This window comes from Rhipicephalus microplus, chromosome 9 (assembly GCF_043290135.1).
Source record: "Rhipicephalus microplus isolate Deutch F79 chromosome 9, USDA_Rmic, whole genome shotgun sequence".
Lineage (NCBI taxonomy): Eukaryota > Metazoa > Arthropoda > Arachnida > Ixodida > Ixodidae > Rhipicephalus > Rhipicephalus microplus.
In genome coordinates this window covers 112876726-112895305 of record NC_134708.1, presented here as the reverse complement: position 1 = coordinate 112895305, position 18580 = coordinate 112876726, and the positions used below count along the sequence as shown (strand labels likewise).

General features: G+C 46.9%; 1 protein-coding gene across 1 annotated transcript; it reads left to right on the top strand.

Annotated features, from left to right (window-relative positions):
• Window positions 1–211: 211 nt before the first annotated feature.
• Window positions 212–3133, top strand: LOC119161656 (uncharacterized). Its single transcript, XM_075874529.1, has 4 exons — window positions 212–467; window positions 612–1150; window positions 1826–1947; window positions 2593–3133. The coding sequence occupies exons 1-4, from the start codon at window positions 212–214 to the stop codon at window positions 3131–3133; spliced, it is 1458 nt and encodes a 485-aa protein (XP_075730644.1).
• Window positions 3134–18580: the final 15447 nt, after the last annotated feature.

Genomic DNA, 18580 nt, shown 5'->3' with positions numbered 1-18580 from the left:
TTCCGCCAATAAGCACTTGGTGCAGCCAATCGAGCGCACCTTAACGTGGGAAGGCCGTAGGCTGCGAATGATTGTCGATACTGGATCACCAGTAAGCGTGATTCCCAAAAGCTTGTACAAGAAGCATCGCAAGTGGTGGCCGGCTGCGCAAAAATCTCCACTACGCCTTTCATGTTTCCTGGGATCGTTGCCGGTCATTGGCAAGGTAGACATGCAGGTACAGCTTGGACCAGTAACGGTGAGCAGTTCGCTGATAGTAGTGGACCATCGAGGGCCCCTTTTGTGCGGAAGGGACACGATAGAGGAATTTCGCAAAGCAGGCATGTTGCTAGTAGAAGGCACGTCGTCTTCGGTGAATATTGTTCACGCCGACAGCCAGCTAACCGCACTTCTTGACGAGTTTCCGGACCTTTTTGAGAACCTCGGATGCTGTAAGGGACCACCGGTGAAGCTGTACCTCAAGGAAAGTGCGCAACCTCGATTTCTGAAGGCTCGGACAGTCCCGTATGCCATGAGAGCGCAAGTCTCCGCCGAAATTGACCGACTGGTGGAAGTGGGCGTGCTGTCCCCAGTGAGCGTGGCTGAATGAGAAACAGCGGTCGTGCCCGTAGCAAAGAAGAACGGAGACCTCCGGCTGTGTGGGGACTTTAAGCTAACAGTTAATCCAGCGACAAGAACAGAGCAGTACCCGCTTCCGAAAATTGACGACATCTTTGCGGCGCTATCAGGAGGCGAAGTGTTCAGCACACTCGACTTACGAAACGCATACAACCAGCTTCCCCTGGATGATGATGCTAAGAAGATAACTGTGTTGAATACACACAAAGGCCTCTTCTGCTACAACCGCTTGGCTTTTGGCATTGCCTCGGCACCTGCGCTGTTTCAGCGGCGCATAGAAGCCGTGCTGCAGGGTATACCAGGGGTGAAGGTTTACCTGGACGACATTATTGTAGCAGAAAAAGAGTATGACACAACGATACTGCGGCAAGTGTTCGAACGACTTCGGGCGAACGACCTAACACTGAACAAGGAGAAGTGCCACTTCCGGGAGAAAGAAGTGGTATTTCTAGGGCACCGAATTGATGCAAAAGGCCTCCACCCACTGCAGGACAATTTGGAAGCAGTGCTAGCGGCACCGCCACCGACTTCGGTAAGCCAGCTTAAATCATTCTTAGGACTGGTCACATACTATTCCAAATTTCTACCGAACTTGTCGTCCACTTTGGCCCCGTTACACCGACTCTTGTCTAAAGGAGCACTGTGGTGTTGGGGGCCCGCACAGAGAACAGCATTCCAAGAAACCAAGCGCGCCATGAGAAGGGCGAACTTTCTTGTGCATTACGACCCCCAAAGACCCTTGCGGCTTGAGTGTGATGCGTCGGCCGAGGGTATAGGCGCAGTTTTGACGCACGGCATACAAGGAGTGGATCATCCCATAACGTTCCGCTCGAGAACTCTAACGTCGGCGGAACGTAATTATTCACAATTGGAAAAGGAGGCACTAGCGCTGGTCTTCGGCGTTGTAAAATTTCGAGATTATTTGTTTGGCAACAAGTTCACTCTGGTGGCCGATCACAAGCCTCTGACTGGTTTTCTAGGTCCAGATAAACCCATTCCGCAAATGGCAGCGGCCCGCATTCAACGTTGGGCACTGCTCTTAGCAGCTTATCAATACGACTTCGAATACAGAAAAGGAGAGCTAAATGCAAATGCCGACGCTCTAATACGGTTGCCATTACCGGTTCGCGATAATGGCTTGGAAAATGAACTAGTCGAATATGTCCTGCATGCGCAGGCTATGGATGATTTTGTTTTGTCTGCGCAGAGTATTTCAGACCACACCAGCAAAGATGACGTACTTCAGCAAGTGAAGACTTGGATCTTGCAAGGCTGGCCAAGGCGTCTCGGTTCAGAAGAACAGCAGTACCAACCGTATTTTGCACGGAGGCATGAATTGACCGTGAGTAACGGGATACTCTACTGGGGCCACCGTGTGGTTCTGCCTAAAGCTGCCCGGCAATTTGTTTTCAAAGAGTTGCACGATACGCACCCAGGCATGACGGCAATGAAGAACCTCGCGCGCTCAATTTTCTGGTACCCAGGGCTAGACGGTGAAATTGAAATGCTTGCAAAACGATGTCCCCAATGCGTGCAGTGTTTGCCCATGCCCCCAGCGCAGGTCCCGGCAAACTGGCCAAAGAACAACAGACGGTGGTACCGCCTACACGTGGATTTTGCTGGTCCCGTGGAAGGGCATATGATCTTCGTCCTCGTCGACGCCGAGACTAAGTGGATCGAAGCAGTGCCCTTGAAGACGGCGACAGCAGCGACTACGGTAGACACACTTAGGTGCATTTTCGCGCGATTTGGCATACCACGGACTGTCGTGTCGGATAATGGTCCGCAATTCACCAGTGCAGAGACAGCGCGGTTCTTCCGGGAAAATGGGGTGCGCCACGTAACGACGGCCCCATACTACCCGCAATCCAACGGTTTGGCGGAACGGGCAGTACGCACCATCAAGGAGGGCCTGAAGAAAATTCGGGTGGGAACGCTGCAAAGTCGGTTTGCCAAATCTTTGTTGCGTTACAGGACCACACCGACCCGAGAGGAGCAGTCGCCCGCGGAAAGGTTTTTTGGATTCCAACCACGGACCCGCCTGAGCACCTACCTGGCAGAGGAAGACGGGGCGAAGAGGGAGGCTACCGTCAACGGAGTTCCGAACTCTGGAAAGAAAGAGTTTGCACCAGGAAGGGAGGTGTGGAGTCGACAGTACAGTCAGCTAGGTCAAAGGTGGCTACCCGGAACCGTGACAACAGTCGAAGGCAAGCGATTGTTAACCGTTAACACGCCAAGGGGGGTGCAACGTAGACACGTCGATCAAGTACGACCACGCGACTCATCGACACCGGTTAAGAAAGAACCGTGCGAAACGCCAATTGCCATGGAGCAATTGCCACTCTCATTCAGCGGCATCCAGTCAACTAGCAGCCAAGCCCTTCAGGCCGGTCTGTCCGAGCCTGGTGAGGAAGCGTCTGGCGGTGGCATCGAGCCAGCAAGTTCAAGGTCCACGGCAGAACCACTCCCACTCCGACGCTCCACCCGTGCCCGCAAGCCGCCGGATAGGTTCTAGCTCAGAGAGGAGGAAGTGATATATCGTAGATTATCAGGTGCACGCACCGAAGAATATACCGATAACAGGTGCCTCCACCCCTCGCCACGGCGCATGCTCTGGCCTCGGGCCAGGGTATTAAAATCAAGACAGCAGCCTCGTGAATAAACATTGTTCCTTCTTGTTCTGGCCAGGCATCGTCTTATTCTTCGCCCTTACGATACTACAGTACTAGTCGGTAATAGTTATGAAGAATGTTCTGTAAAGCTTAAGGGTGATTCCACGTATGTCGTATTGTCATAGTTTCCGTAATATTACGTCATACTGTACTGCACCAAAGGCTTTTTTAAAGTCCAAATGAAACGAAGCGTAAGTTTTATATTTACCATATTTGTAATATTTAATCTTTTATAATACATAAAGCTTATTCAGTAGACCTATTTTTCTGAAAACCATATTGACATGTTCTGATTATACCATATGTATTGGAAAAAGCTAAGGGGTTGTCGTTAATAGCGCTTTAAAAAGTCTTTATTAAACGCAAATGTACAGAAACAGGTGTATAGTGTGAAATAATAATATTACTACCTCCTTTTTAAATCGGCGTTACGCTTGCAGCTTATAACAGTGCCGAAAACATGCCTGTTATCAATACAAGATTTATTATGTAAGCAAGCCCCATGGATATTAACGGACATGGGAAATTTAGGGCAGCTCTGGTGATTTCGGTTATACCTGGCGCCACACTGTTCTTCTCTATTCCCTGAAGGATAGTATCAGTATTCTTAAGAAGTAGCTTGTGCAAAAATTCTGTTCGGTCCTTTAGATGATTAAAATCTGATGTCAGTATAATTTTATAATATTGTAATGAAGAGTATTTAATAAGTTAACCCAGGTTGGGCTAGCACAGCACACTGCGCTCAAGGGTGCAGGACAACAGGGTAGGCCAGACACAGCCTCACAACAAAATGGTCGTATTTATTCCTTTTGCGTCATATCAGCGCCTGTACCTGAGGTAACTTTTTTATACCCATGACAATATTTTTGTAAAACGTTTGTAAAGAATGAACAGTAAGTTGATTGGCCTGTAAATTTTCAAGTCTTTCGCGCCTTCTTTCTTACGAATTGAAATGTTTTTGGCGTTCTTTCGAATTTCTGGTAGCCTTGCCGTCAAGAAACATCTCTTATATAAGGTGGACAGTTTTTCTGACACCATTTCTCAGCCATCTCTCAGCAGGTTCATTGTTACCTTATCCTCACCAGCGGCTTTGCCTCTTAGCATTTCTTCTAGAGCTCTTCTCACTTCCTCTGTTGTTACTCATAGGATGTTTAATTCCTCTAAGCTATTATGTCTTCTTACAATTTATTCCTGTTTTTTTCCCGACTTCATTACAGTTCTCTGCTCAACTTCTCCACCATCTCAGCTATCTTAGCCATATTGGTTATGACAATGACTTTCTTGCCCCTTTAGTGCATACATCTTATTCTCTCGCCATCGACCATACCAAGCTGAAGGCGCCGGTTCTCGTCCGATCCTCGCCTTTGCACAAGTTTGCCTTCAAGGCTTTTAAGGCTTTTTGTGAGTGCGTCAAAAAGTAATCTGAGTGTGTAAATAATGAAAATATGTAGGTATTAGCAAGGAGTGCCTGAGAAATGGTCTCTTTTTGCCGTGTTACATGCATATACACGGCATTTTAACAACATTTGCACATTCTTATAAAAAACAGGAAAAAGGTATCTGCGTGTTACATGTTTCCTTCCCATTAATGTGACAGAGGTCATCTTCAGATGCATACATTTATAAAAATAAACACACATAATAATTTGTAACAAGTGAAAATAAGCAGTCCACTCAAATTGGTGAATTCAAGTCCTTCCTGCAATTTGTCTATAGGCAATTTCAAATTGCTTTGCGGCAGTTACTGTTAATTCAATTATTTCTGACTTTCAAATACTGCAGCCCAATACAGGAGTGGGGTAGATAAATACTACAGAAAGGAATAACAGCAATATCACAACACTTTCTTTAGAAAACGAATATCGTCACGTCGTAACCATAACCTGTTATAAATTAAGAAAAAATATTCACGTCACTGAAATGACTCTAAAAATTCTGATATGTTCATTTCATGAATACAACTAGGTAAGTCGATCCAGTGAACAATTGTGCTTGAAAAAAAAACTATACTTGAACAAGTTAGTACGTGCAAAGAATGACTTAATGTTAAGGCAACGCCTCCTGTACTTTGAGATGCCTGGAGCGTCGGCGCCGATTCCTCCGTGCGACCCTCTCCCGTTTACGCACGCCACCGCCGCGCCACGGCGCTGTGTTGTGACACTATCGTGCGCCTTGCCGGCAGGCGGGTGCCCACGCAGTCTTTGCGGTAGCCCGTTCGGAGTTAGCGCAAATGCTGTTAGTCGTTTGTTTCTCTGGGTGCCACGTGCTACTTTTTATCGTGCGTATTCCTTCAGGTCTACTTTCTTCTGCTCTTCCCGGGCTGTTAGTGGAAATGAAGTGAGGGGCAGCACAGCAGCTGTCTGTGCGAACGCCAAAAGGGTGCAACAAGTGCTGCGAGAAGTTTGCTTGTCATCGAAGCCTTTTTTCCAGACTCCCGATATGGCAGCCATATAATTGTTGGGGGCTACATAGCTCGCGTAGTGAGCGAAAGAAGTGCGTGTGAGAACTGTGTGTGTTTAGTTAGGAAAGCAAAAGGAAACTCTGCTGTGGATGGGTTGATTTCCCACCAAGGCAGGGGTGGCCTCTACTACCCAATACAAGAACTCATTACAGTTCTTTATGGACTGAAGAAATACGTGGACATAATGCTGTCAGACAGAAAAGCTCTCCTGAAACCAATGGAGCTGTGTTTGCAGCACAGTGTGAGTGCAATCACAGGCTTACCTGTGTTGAAATGTAAAACCTGCAATGATGACCAGAGAGAGGCTTTTGTTAAAGTAATATGCAAAAAATTTATGAAGCCCCTATTTTCAAACCATGCATTAGACATAAGTGACAGAAATGCAGTGGCTAAGATGTATCACAACAAGCCGCTGTCACGCAAAGTACTGAAGCTTTGAAACGGCATATATTGGTTTTGTTCTTTGATTTTTTTTCAGTGAAGTGATTTCTTTAGACTGCAGACATCAACTGTGATAGCAGTGTCATGGATTGGGGAACTCTTCTTCCACCCTATTCGCTTTAAATTGTTAGTTTCGCTACATATGCATGATGGTGCCCCTCGTTTTTTACCATTGTCTGTGACAACAAAGTCATTTTCTGCTTTACACCTTCTTTGACTACCAATATTTTGCATTTTTTTCTTCACAGCCGAGGCTGCTGCTATTTTGTATAGCTGTGATACTTACTCCTGTGATAAAATATATACATGTTTCCTTTTTTTGTTTACAATTTTCTGGCCATTATGTGCATCAACCTGCAGTTGATCTTGCTTTACATCGATGTTATTTCTTTTTTTATGTTTAAGCAATATCTATTCGTATTATTACCGTACTGTGATATTGCGTTATCTGCAGCACACCCCAGCTCTTGGCAGAGAGTGCTTAGGCTGGCCTTTTGCTGCAGTGAATAAATACTGTGCTATTGTATATCCACTTGATTTACTTTTTATTTTCGTTCTTGACTTTATTTTCACTCTTCTAAGCCCTACAAACCTTGAAGGACAAAATATTCACAAAGATGAGCACTGCGAAGCTCCACAGAGCGACTAGCGTAGTGACTTTCTGTGGCGGAGCGTAGTGTCAGAAGCTGGCGCCGCCTCGCGGCAGTCCGGTAAAACACGGTGGCCGTGGGTGAACAATAGGATAGCGGCCGACGTGGCAGGCATCTCAAAGTATAGGAGGCGTTGGTTAAGGTTGTGACCTGTTCTTGTAGGTAGAGCACTAGCATACCCGTCGTAATTGTCATTAGATAACCGCCAAGACGAATCAACGAAAGAGTGCAGTAGCTTCAATCAGTCGATATCACGCCTCGTACACAATGGTGATTATTCACTGAAATGTGATGAAATCGGGATAATTCAACAGGCGAAACCAAAATTGAAGCACGAAACAGCATATCTACCAGTCAGTTCAAAAACATCCTCAAGGTAGAGAGCTTTCGTCGCTGTTATCAACTGTCAATCTACATACTGTGTTACGTGGCAGCATTTCCCCGTCGCATGTCCGCTTATCGACGCTTGCTTGCCCTCCTCCTCGGATGCAAAAAAAAAACAGTGCCGCCAATGCAGGTGTTTTAAAGGGAATATCACATGTGCTGTTTGGTGATTTGTATGCTTAATTAGCCATATTTCAACATCCTGCCGTATTTACACGTGGCCGTCTTTCAAAAACTTCAAGGAAGAAAGAAAGGAAAATAGAGGAAAAAGAAAGGCAAAGAGGTTAACCAGCCTATAGGCAGCCGGTTTGCTACCCTGCGCATGGGAGAGGGATGGGGGAGATGAAAGAGAGCGGAGAGAGAAGATAGAAAAGGAACATTCGCCAGCACACGCGCGCACACTCAGTCATAGTCCAGTCTTGTCTTTCGCGGTGTGTGACATTGCTGCTACAGTCGCTTGTTCAAGTCAATGTCGCGTAGGAATTTCAACAGAGCTTTCGTCGCCTTCTGTTGCAATGTCTTCTTTCGGGCACTTGACAGAATAGTGTCCACTGACATTTGGCTGTTGTCGATGCGCGCAAAAGCAGACGCCAGTGACTGTCTCTGGATTTCATACAATGGACAGTCACACAGGATGCGGTGTAGCGTCTCTTCGCAATGACAGGCATCGCAGAGAGCGTTGTCGGCCATTCCTATGACAAAGGAGTGATTTTGTAAATGCCACTCCTAGCCATAAGCGATGAAGAAGGGTGGCTTCTCTTCGGCCGAGTCCAGTGGGCAAGCGGAGAGACATCAAAGAGGACAGGTGGTGTTGACGATTCGTATCGATGCGTGGTGGGCACCATAGTGAAAACGTGATTTCACGCGCAAGTCGTCGAAGATTACTGGCAGCATCAATCCTCGAAAGTGGTATGGCTTCTTCTCGTGTTCCTTCAACGGCTGCCCACGCGGCAGTATCGGCATGTTCGTTCCCTATGATGCCGCAGTGACTTGGCAGCCATTGAAGCGTCACATGATGCCCTTTCTCGAGTAAAGTGTGGAGAAGGCATCGAATTTCGAAAAGAAGCTGTTCGTACGGGCCGCGACGCAGTGCTGAGAGCACAGATTGTAGGGCAGCCCTTGAGTCGCTGAAAATCGACCATTGTTGCGGTGGTTCTCGATTGACCACACAAAGTGCAGCGCGCAAAGCAGCTAGTTCCGCTGCTGTAGATTGCGTGGAGTGGTCAGTCCTAAAGCTGATGGTAACACCTCTTGCTGGGATAACTACTGCCCCTGACGAACACTGGTGGTTCGCGGAACCATCGGTGTATACATGTATGCTGTCTGAATATTTCTCGTGCAAAAGAAGAAGAGACTTCTAACTTCAAAGTGCCCATAGAATATTCGCAGGAATAACTTAAATTCGCCTATTTGACTTGACTGCTTTTTTCCACTGGTTAAAAAGGGATTTTTTAATTTTATATTTACAACCATAATTATTCTTTGTACGTTTCTAAAGATGCATTCTGCCACAGTAAAAGCAATGCCGGAGATGGTGGTGGTGAAAAGCATTTATTTACAAAAAAGAGGAGTAGGATCATTTTACAGGTCCTGATGTAGTCGGGGGTCTGCGCATAAGAGCGGAGCCAACCTAATTCCCGAGGAGATGTCGAGAGAGGAGCCGGTACGGTTAGCAGGAGCGTTTATTTACATTACTTACAGGTAGCTTGTTACGTGATGGTGGTAACATCGTGGGAGCTCTCGATGGAAGCTTGACGGGAGCTTCTGGGAGCTTGTGGATAGCGTCTCGGTACTCCCGTGAAGCTCCCAGAAGCTCTCTTGTGTGTTCAGAAATACGTTTTCTAAACAAACAATTATTTGGATGAGTGACCTTCATCAATAGTAAAAAATTTGGGCCCAAGGCCAAAAGGAAACCTACAAGCTACTGTTGTGCACTTTCTGTGTTCCCCTTCTGTTGAAATTAAAAAATCAGTAAAGTGCTAATTCAGAAAGAGAAGTGTATTCGCGTTTTGGTATTACAAATACTGAACTACAATATTCTCGTCTTTACATTTCGCAGAGAAGCCTTTGCAGAAACCTTTGTGGGACCAGTTCAATATTTTAGAGACTGCTCCTAAAAGATATGATCACTTTTGACTACAATATAGTGTACTGTATCGTTTTGTGTAGAGATTTCGATTGCCTGATTACTTCTGTTTTTTTCCTAATTCTATATGACATGAACACTGTTTAGAATTCAAAAACTTAGACTCAGTGTGCAAGCGTTTTATTTACCTTTACTTTGTGTTTGTTATCTAATATGTGACGTCGATTGTTTTGCAAGAGCAGAAGAGTAGCTGGCACAATGCATTGGCACCAACCTGTCGTTATATAAATTTATTTAAAAAAAGATGTCTGAAGGTCTGTCCAGAGACGTGTGCCAGTACTTCTAAGGGCCTATAAGAAGCAAGACGGTCAGCAGCGGTTTTATTCTAATAAATCTTCGTTACAGAAATGCGAGTCATGTTTCTAACCTACAATATTAAGCTCAAAAGCCGGATATGAAATGTGGCTGCATACAACTTTTTGAAATCACAATGTACCTGTCAAATGCAGACTTTAAAATTTTACATATCCCGAACATCGCTGCGGCAAGCTGGAGCGAGTTCACAGAATGCAATAAAGGCGACAGAATTCCGGCATCTGCAATTGAAAATACCTTCAAGATTTTCTCATGCCTTCACAGCGAAGAATTTCCACCACGTGTGAGTACTCAATTGGCGACAGAGATGTTCAACACACGCCAACCACTTCGTTGCTTCAAGCACTCAGTCGCACCATGAAAGTGCTTTGGTTGTTACCAGACACCATCAAACTCGTACAAAACAGTGATGTTCACCGAGCTCTGCTGTGGAAATCCGGTGCACCTATTGCACTTGAGTAACCCGTACTTATGCCATTCATATCTACTTTTTTGTTTTTTTTTCTTTTCAGGGCAAATGTCTCAAAGAATGTGAACGTCCAGTTAAGAATATGGAATTACGCTCAAACCCAGCGCTACGTGCCTGCACGTGTGATGAAAATGCGAAAACCGGGTGACACGTCTAATGTTGTCAAATCACTGGCTTTCAATGCACCGAATCTCTTGAACAAATATCAAACTTAGCGTATTGATTTCAGCAACAGTAGTAAAATGGTTGATTCTTCTATTAACGCCGGAATTTCATTTAACAATACTATCTGCTCCTACCATCACACATCGCAATCGCTGCATGGTGTAAAAACTTCTAAAAGCGAACCATTTCACATCGAACTTCGGTGACTTCAAGCGTATCTATCTATCTATCTATCTATCTATCTATCTATCTATCTATCTATCTATCTATCTATCTATCTATCTATCTATCTATCTATCTATCAATTCAACTATCCATCCATCTATCCATCTATCCATCTATCCATTCATCTATCCATTCATCTATCTATCCATCCATTTATCTACCCATCTATCTATCTATCTATCTATCTATCTATCTATCTATCTATCTATCTATTTATCTATCTATCTATCTATCTATCTATCTACCTATCCATCTATCTATCTACCTATCCATCTATCCATCCATCTATCTATCCATCTATTCATCCATCTATCCTACTATCTATCTATCTATCTATCTGTCTATCTATCCATCTATCCATATATCTACCTATCTATCTATCTATCTATCTATCTATCTATCTATCTATTTAGCCACCTACGGCTTTTAGCTCTCCTGGCTATTTTGATAATGATATCACTACGAAAATTGGTATAGCATATCATAACTGTAAGACAAGCATACCTGAAATAGTCATAACGTGAAAATCATGATATACATGTCATCAATGCTACGACTTACATTTCGTGGTTTTGCTGCTCTTGCTGTGGTTTCTTTCAAATGAATTTTTCAAATAATAACTTGTATAGTATGATATGACTGCATCGCTAACATAAGTGACAGACCCTAACATGAAAATTATGACATGCATGTCATAATTTTTATGTTATGACTTGTTGTGATTTTATGCCACGTTCACGGTGTGCTCACGGTCGTTTCGTTAGCTTCACATATACCAATATTGGTATTACTTGACGTGAATAGACGACGAAAGTAGATGACACGTTAATGAGATGGGTCGGAGATTTACCTTGTTGATTGGCTTTCCAGGTTTTGGTATAAAGATTGTTCTAGCCTCTTTCCACGCGTCGGGTACTGCTCCTTCTATCTAACATTTGTTATTATATCCAGTTAAAAACTCTGTGTATTCATTGCGCAGGTGATGTAATGCTCGGTTGGTGACTCCATCGGGTCCCGGTGCTGATTTTACATTTAATTTGTGAAGCACCGCTCTAATCTCTGCTACCTCAAAGTTTTTGTCCACGTTGTGGTGGGCTTCGCCTGTATAGGTTTTAGGTTGAAGTGGCGGCAATTTGGGCATGTAGTCACGGCCTGCCCAAATAGAGAGTGAAATTGCTGTCTGTGATTTCACGGACTGCTATATACGTTAAAAATAAATGTGCTGCTCCCTTTTGCTTTCCTAGATAGAAGTTCTGTCATTATATGGTTGTATCTACATTCTATATTATGGGTTTTGGCCGTAATATCTCTCCTTACTAGTATAGGGAGAGCTTTATTTCCCTCTTCACGCTCAGGACTTACTGTCTGGTATCCTGGTAGTGTGGCGAGGCCATGTGTTTTTTGAAGTAAAAAAAATTGCCCGCAGCTTCCCTCGGGGGGAACACTGAGGAGGATGCGGACCATATAATTGGTTAACGGGGTGTTAAAGTGCGACTTACTTGGGTCGATGGCTAAATTGGTTAACGTGGTGGTGAAATGGGGTGTTAAATTGCGACTTACTTGGGTCGATGGCTAAATTGGTTAACGTGGTTGCAGGAGGGGGTGTTAAATGAGTGAACACGTACACACGCATGCGAAAGGGCGGCGCTGGTCGAAGGGACGTCGATCATTGTGTTTGTGGATTCGTTGGAATTCATTTCGCCGCGACCTTGGACGTCGACGCGCCGTACAAACCAACCGACGAGCGGCAACTGAGCGAGCGAGCGCCGACCTTGAGTATATATACAGCACGACGGCGCATGCACTGTCAGCTGTTGAATGTTCTCGAAGCGCGACGCCACATGCGCGTCCACTGGAGAATCAGGAGAATTGTAGATGTCGAACGCGGTGTGTAGAGGAGGAAGGGTGCACAGATGGTGGAGGAGTGAAGCGCGCGCGGTGTGTAGAGGAGGAAGGGATGCACAGATGGTGGAAGAGTGGGCGACGGCGCGACGGCGCATGCGCGCGCGTCAGCTGTCGAATGTTCGAGAAGTGGTGCGGACGGCGCGGACGGCGCACTACAAGGCGCGAGTATAAGATGCTCCGCATCTAATAACATCTGGCTTGTTACCTTGTCGGATGTACTGCTGGATGACAAATTTCTTAGCCCGGAATCCTCTACAGTTCCACTGCCGTATGCGGAGTTGTCCTTTACCACACCTCACCATCGCTGTTCGTTATTTGTGTGCGAGGCGTGAAATTATGTGGGTGGATGAGAGGGGTTGGTGGTTTTGTGAGAGTTGCCTGCAGGGGATATGGTGCCTGCGGTTGTTGGTGAACGTTCGCGACTGCACCCTTAAGGTCTGCGGATGTTTGTTGGTTGCGTCCTCGTTCCTGCGTTTCTACCCTAGCTGCTAGTGCCATCAGATCAACAGACGTCTTAGTGGTGGTTTCCAGGATAGATTGGAACGCGGTTAATAGCTGGTCTACTTTTTTCTCAATGTTATCCAATCTTGTTTGTTGCGAGATGTTTTCTTGTTTAGTGCTTGAGGGATCTGTGGTTTTCTGTGTTTTGGCCTTTCGTTTTAACGGAGGGTTAGTTATCTCCATGCGATCGTCGGCTATGGGTGTTTCCTCCTGCATTACAGTGTTAGTTATATTAGGGCTTCTGGGTTTGTCACATTCACGTTCCATAGAGAGGAGTTCTATTTGAGCTTGCATCTTTTCTATCATTTCTTTCATTCGTTTGTTTTCATCTTTAAGCCGCTCTAACACTTGACTGTTGTTGTTATTGCTACCGTTATTATTTTTGACCTCCTGAGGTCCCTCCGGTCGCAAGCCGCGTACTCTATATGCCCAGCTCACTTTGTTTGTTGATCCCTTAGACGCCGATTCCGACCTAGAACTGGGGTGGGAGCTTGCAGAGCTGCAGTTCCTTGAACCGGAGCGGGATCTTGTTTGCTGTCGTTTTTCCGGGTCTCGATGTCGAGTGCTCTCGTGGACGTCCTCTTGGTGGAGATAAGATTTGCCTTTGATGTTCTCGTAGTCTGGCCCGTTGTCTCTGTTTTACAATGTAAGGTTTCCTGAACCTGGCCATGCAGCTTTTATCGGCTGTAACGTGATCTTTTCCACAGACTTGACAACTAGGGTCGTATCTGTGGTCGTCTTTGGGGTTGTGAATGCCGCAACCAGCACAAAGTTTATCTTGGGGGTTGGGGAACACGTCACTCCTATGTCCCAGTTTGTTGCACTGCTTGCAGTAGTCAATTTGCTTGCGGTATAGCGTGCACGGTATTATTACTCCATCACAGCACACACTGGAGGGTACCTTGTTTCCACTGAAGAGCGCAATGACCGTTGTAGTATTATCCAGTCATTTCGCCGTGATGATGCTGTGGTTTCTTTCAGTGACAAGGGCCGCCCTAATGCTACCAGGAGTTTCTTCCAGTGGAATTCCTTTAATGATACCCCCGGCTGTATCTTCTGGCGCTGTTCCGTACGCTGCCGCCTCATAATATTCGCCTCGTATAAGAACTTTCTTGATTTTTCTGTACTGGTCAGCTCGGTCAGGGTCTGGTGTGCTCACTATCATGATGTTCTGTGTCTTCTTGGGGCATATCACGTCGAAGTGCCGGACTTCTGGTGGTGTAGCCGCGGCTTCATGTATGCCTCTGGTTATATCGTATGGGCCGAGTGCGGCTACGCGTAGGTCTCCTATCAGTCGGATGACGATTTTGTAGTCTTCGCTGGCAGCTTGGGCATTCTGCTCGCTTTTTCAATGCGGCTCATCCGTCTTTCCTGCGTTTTGGCTTGCGTGTTACCAAAGCCGGGTTCTACCTTGTTGTTAGCACCACGGAAACCGTCAGCGTCCCTGAACGATTCATGTCCGGGCTTTCGACGACGTCCATAGTAGACGGTGTGCCAGCCTTCTTCACTCTCGGTACTGGCTGGAGATTTATCATCATCGTGTTATACGTCCATCGTCCTCGAATCAGCATCAGTGTCTTGCGCGTAACCTGCCGACGTGGTGGACTTCATTGGGTTTACAGCGCCGGCTCTCTGAGGAAACCGGCCTGTTTCGCGAGGCCTAACAGCGTCTCGCGTGGTGTGCACCGAGAAAAGGCCGTAAAAAGACGAAAAACAGTTGGCCTACCTTGTCTTTGGTATCCTGAGAACCCGGATGACGAGGCAAATCTTCTGATATCACTCCGAGAAATGCACGTGGTGATTTTTACTGCGAAGTTGTTCATGTAAGCAGGAGCCGACGTGAAGCGCGTCTGCACTCGTCGGCACTCGCAGCGTCTCCCATAATGAACCGAATCGAAAAATTTTTGTAGCAAGATGTTCCTCATCGGACACCCAACAACGTCCACTGTCTAACTAAAATTCGGTATGGGGCCTGGTGAGTGGCCCTTTACGAAGGGTCCTAATGCAAGGCTAAATAACACTGGGGATGGGGGATACCCTTGACGGACCCAACGCGTGCCTCTAAATGCGTCACTCGCACGGGAATCTAAGTAACGGGTACTTTCTGAATCAGTGTGCATCGTGTGGATGAGGTAAATGAACTTATCCTGGAATCTGAATGCATGTAAAACAATTAGTGTGTAGTCATGTTCTATGAAATCAAAAACTTTCTCCTGATCTAAGGAAACCAACAGTCCTTGCGCACATCGGCTAGTGGTGTATTGATAGATGTCACGCGTTAACCACGTATGGGTGTGTATTTCCTGGCCCAGAACAGAACAGACCTTGAGGGGAGCGATTATAGTTGCGAAAGATGGACTGATTCGGCGCACCAAGACGTTGGCTAAGAGCTTGTAATCTACATTGAGCAGGGTAATAGGGAGCCATTTTTCTGGTCGCGTGAACATTGGGTCTTTCTTGGGAACTAGTGTTATACGGCCTTTGTAGAAAGAGGTTAGAAGGGTAATATCTCGGAATTACTTGCGAATGACGTGTGACATAGTTCGGCCAATGATAGACCACAACTGTACATCAAATTCTGCAGGGAGTCCGTCAGGCCCTTGGGCCAATCCCTTTTTCATTGCGTCTAATGCGCCCTTTATTTCGTTATTGGATTGCGGTAATGGCAGAACATCATGTGACATGTTGGAATCATGAGGTAAATCTTTCAGCAGTGGATGCGAAGAAACGAATCCTGGGTAACGGACATAAGCAACAGATTGAGCCATTGACTGAAAGCGTTGAGTGGATTCCTGAAAGTCGCACGTACCCGCAGCATCTGGCGTGGGAGAGTTAAGTGAGTGGGCAGGTGAGCCTAGTGGACAAAGCAGAGCTCTGCGTGCATACCTTAGCACCCCAGGGTGCGCTCACGGTGCACGTCTATAGCGCCAAGCTGCAGCTGAGAGCGCAGAAGCGCGCATAATACGTTGGTACCGTTCAACGAGCTCCTCTTGTCATGCCCGCATTACAAGGGAAGGACTGGGATCACGGTTGGCAATGCGTATCTTCTGCATTAACATTGACGCATCTTTGGACATACGGGTGCAAAGTCGTCTGCCCGACACACTACAATGATGACGCCGCTGTTCTTTGAGGCGATCTCAATCAGCTATATCCGCCTTAATGAGCGATGCACGTAACGCTCGGGGCAATTTTTTCCTATACTGAGAGTCCTGGAGGACGCGGAAATTGAGACGCCATGGTCTGTGAATTGTTGCCGTCCCCGCTGGAAGGCGGAGAGAGAACATAACCGGGCGATGGTCGCTAATGTACACTGGTGTCGGTGGCAATGGCATTACACTGGTATCGCGAAGGTAGGTATCGAGACCGGGGGATGCATACACGCGATCAATTTGGCTGCTCGACGCTGCTCGATGCCAAGTATAGGCATAATTGCTGCCATGCACACTTTCATGAATGTCACTCAATGCCGATTGCTGCACTAGACGTTCGAGTTCTCTGGCATTCCAGTTTGACCGACCGTGACCCGGACCTCTCACGTCTGCTGGCGAGTCCAACACACAATTGAAATTCCCTAAAAGTAACATATTGTTACGCACAAGGAGGACCAGGACGTATACGGCTGAAGGGGGCCGTTTATTTTGGTCACGAAGAGAAGCGCTGGAGCGGCCAACAGGTTGATGATCGCAGTCTCGTCGTCTTCTTTCTTCCTCCAGCTTGGGGCAGTCAGCATGTTCACCCATCTTCGTTTTCTTCCAAGGCATGCGTAACATTCCTCCCCTCGCAGACGAAGCCCGCCGGGCGAGGTAACCGATTCACCTTGGTGTGTACAACTTCAGTCGAGCGACATGGACTGCTTGGGTTTTAGCGGCTCTTCTACCACTTCTCGTGAGGCGAGCTATTGTGTATGTGACTTCCGTGATTTTGTCGAGAACGACAAACGGTCCGTCGTATGTGGCCAAGAACTTTTGGCATAACCCGCGTCTTCGTACCGGAGTCCACAGCCACACTAAGTCGCCCGGGTGGTAAGTTACAGGCCGGTGGCGGACGTCATAGCGTACCTTCAATTTTTCCTGTGATGCCAAAGTGCGTAGACGAGCAATACGACGCGCTTCTTCTGCAAGGCAGAGGATTTCGGTGACTGAGAGGTTCTCGTGTGCCGAGAATGGCAAAACTGTGTCAAGTGTGTGCCGTGGCGGTCGTGCGTACATCAAGAAAAAGGGGCTATAGCCTGTTGTCTCGTGCTTAGCGGTATTGAACGCGTACGTTATAAATGGTAGCACGTCATCCCAGTTCTTGTGGTCGGATGCCACATACATAGAGAGCATGTTTACAATTGTTCGGTTGGTACGCTCCGTGAGCCCATTTGTTTGCGGATGGTATGGCGACGAGTGACAAAGGCGGGACTCACTCAATCGAAGCAGCTCTTCTACTATGTCTGCCGTAAATTGTCGCCCACGATCACTGATGATCCCCTGAGGTGGGCCATGTCGGAGGATAACGTGCTGCAGCAGGAACACAGAGACGTCGCTGGCAGTTGCGGTTGGTATGGCCGCCGTCTCGCAGTAGCGCGTGAGGTAATCGACACATACAATTATCCAGCGATTGCCCTTAGCCGACTTTGGAAAAGGGCCCATGAGGTCAATGCCCACCTGTTGGAAAGGTGTGCTTGGAGGTGACAAGGGCTGTAGAAAACCAGCCGGAGCAGTAGACGGGCGTTTGTGGCGTTGACACTGTGTGCGGCTGGCCACATACGCCTCGACTGACTGTCACATTCCTGGCCAATAAAAGCGTTCCTTAGCACGGTAAAGCGTCCGCGCAGAACCTAAATGTCCGAACGTAGGATCATCGTGCATCACACCTCAAATCGCTGTCCGGAGGTTTTCTGGCACTACCAGGAGGAAACGTGCACCAGTGCTGGAAAAGTTCTTCTTATATAGGAGTCCGTTGCGTACACAGAAATGTCATGCCGTAGGAGCTGTGCAAAGCGATGATAGCCTGGTGTCCTTTCGCGGTTCATCTTTGAAAGTACTGAGGTCGGGAAACTTTGGTGACACAGAAGCTACGAGGTGATCGAGGTCATCGGCGTCACACTCTGTAGTGCTCAGTGGCATGCGCGAAAGGCAATCTGCGTCGGTGTGTCGTCGACCACTTTCGTACGAGACTATGAAGTTATACTCTTGGAGCCGAAGTGCCCAGTGCGCTAGACGGCCGCAAGGATCCCGAAGGTTGACGAGCCAGCACAATGAGTGGTGGTCGGTGACGACTGTAAAAGGGCGTCCATATAGGTAAGACCGAAACCGCTGAATCACAAATACTACCGCGAGGCATTCTTGTTCTGTGACAGTGTAATTCTGCTCGGGCCTACTCAAGGAGCGACTTGCGTATGCAATCACGTGCTCGCGGTTACCATAGCGTTGAACTAGGACGGCACTAATTCCTATGCCGCTGGCATCTGTGTGCAGTTCGGTTGGAGCTGATGGGTTGAAGTGTTAAAGAACAGGCCGCGACGTCAGGAGGAACTTCAGTTGATGAAAAGAGGAGTCGCACTCCGGAGTCCACTCGAAGGGAGTATTCTTCCGTAGCAAACATGTCGGCGGATACGCAACATCTGCAAATTTAGGTATA

Excerpts from the sequence above, each read along its gene's own strand:
- LOC119161656 (XM_075874529.1), top strand. The coding sequence starts at position 212 with ATGCAGGTACAGCTTGGACCAGTAACGGTGAGCAGTTCGCTGATAGTA. Across the intron at positions 468-611 it reads GAAGCTGTACCTCAAGGAAA|CAAAGAAGAACGGAGACCTC; the intron begins GTGCGCAACCTC and ends TCGTGCCCGTAG. Across the intron at positions 1,151-1,825 it reads CGGCACCGCCACCGACTTCG|AGTATTTCAGACCACACCAG; the intron begins GTAAGCCAGCTT and ends TTGTCTGCGCAG.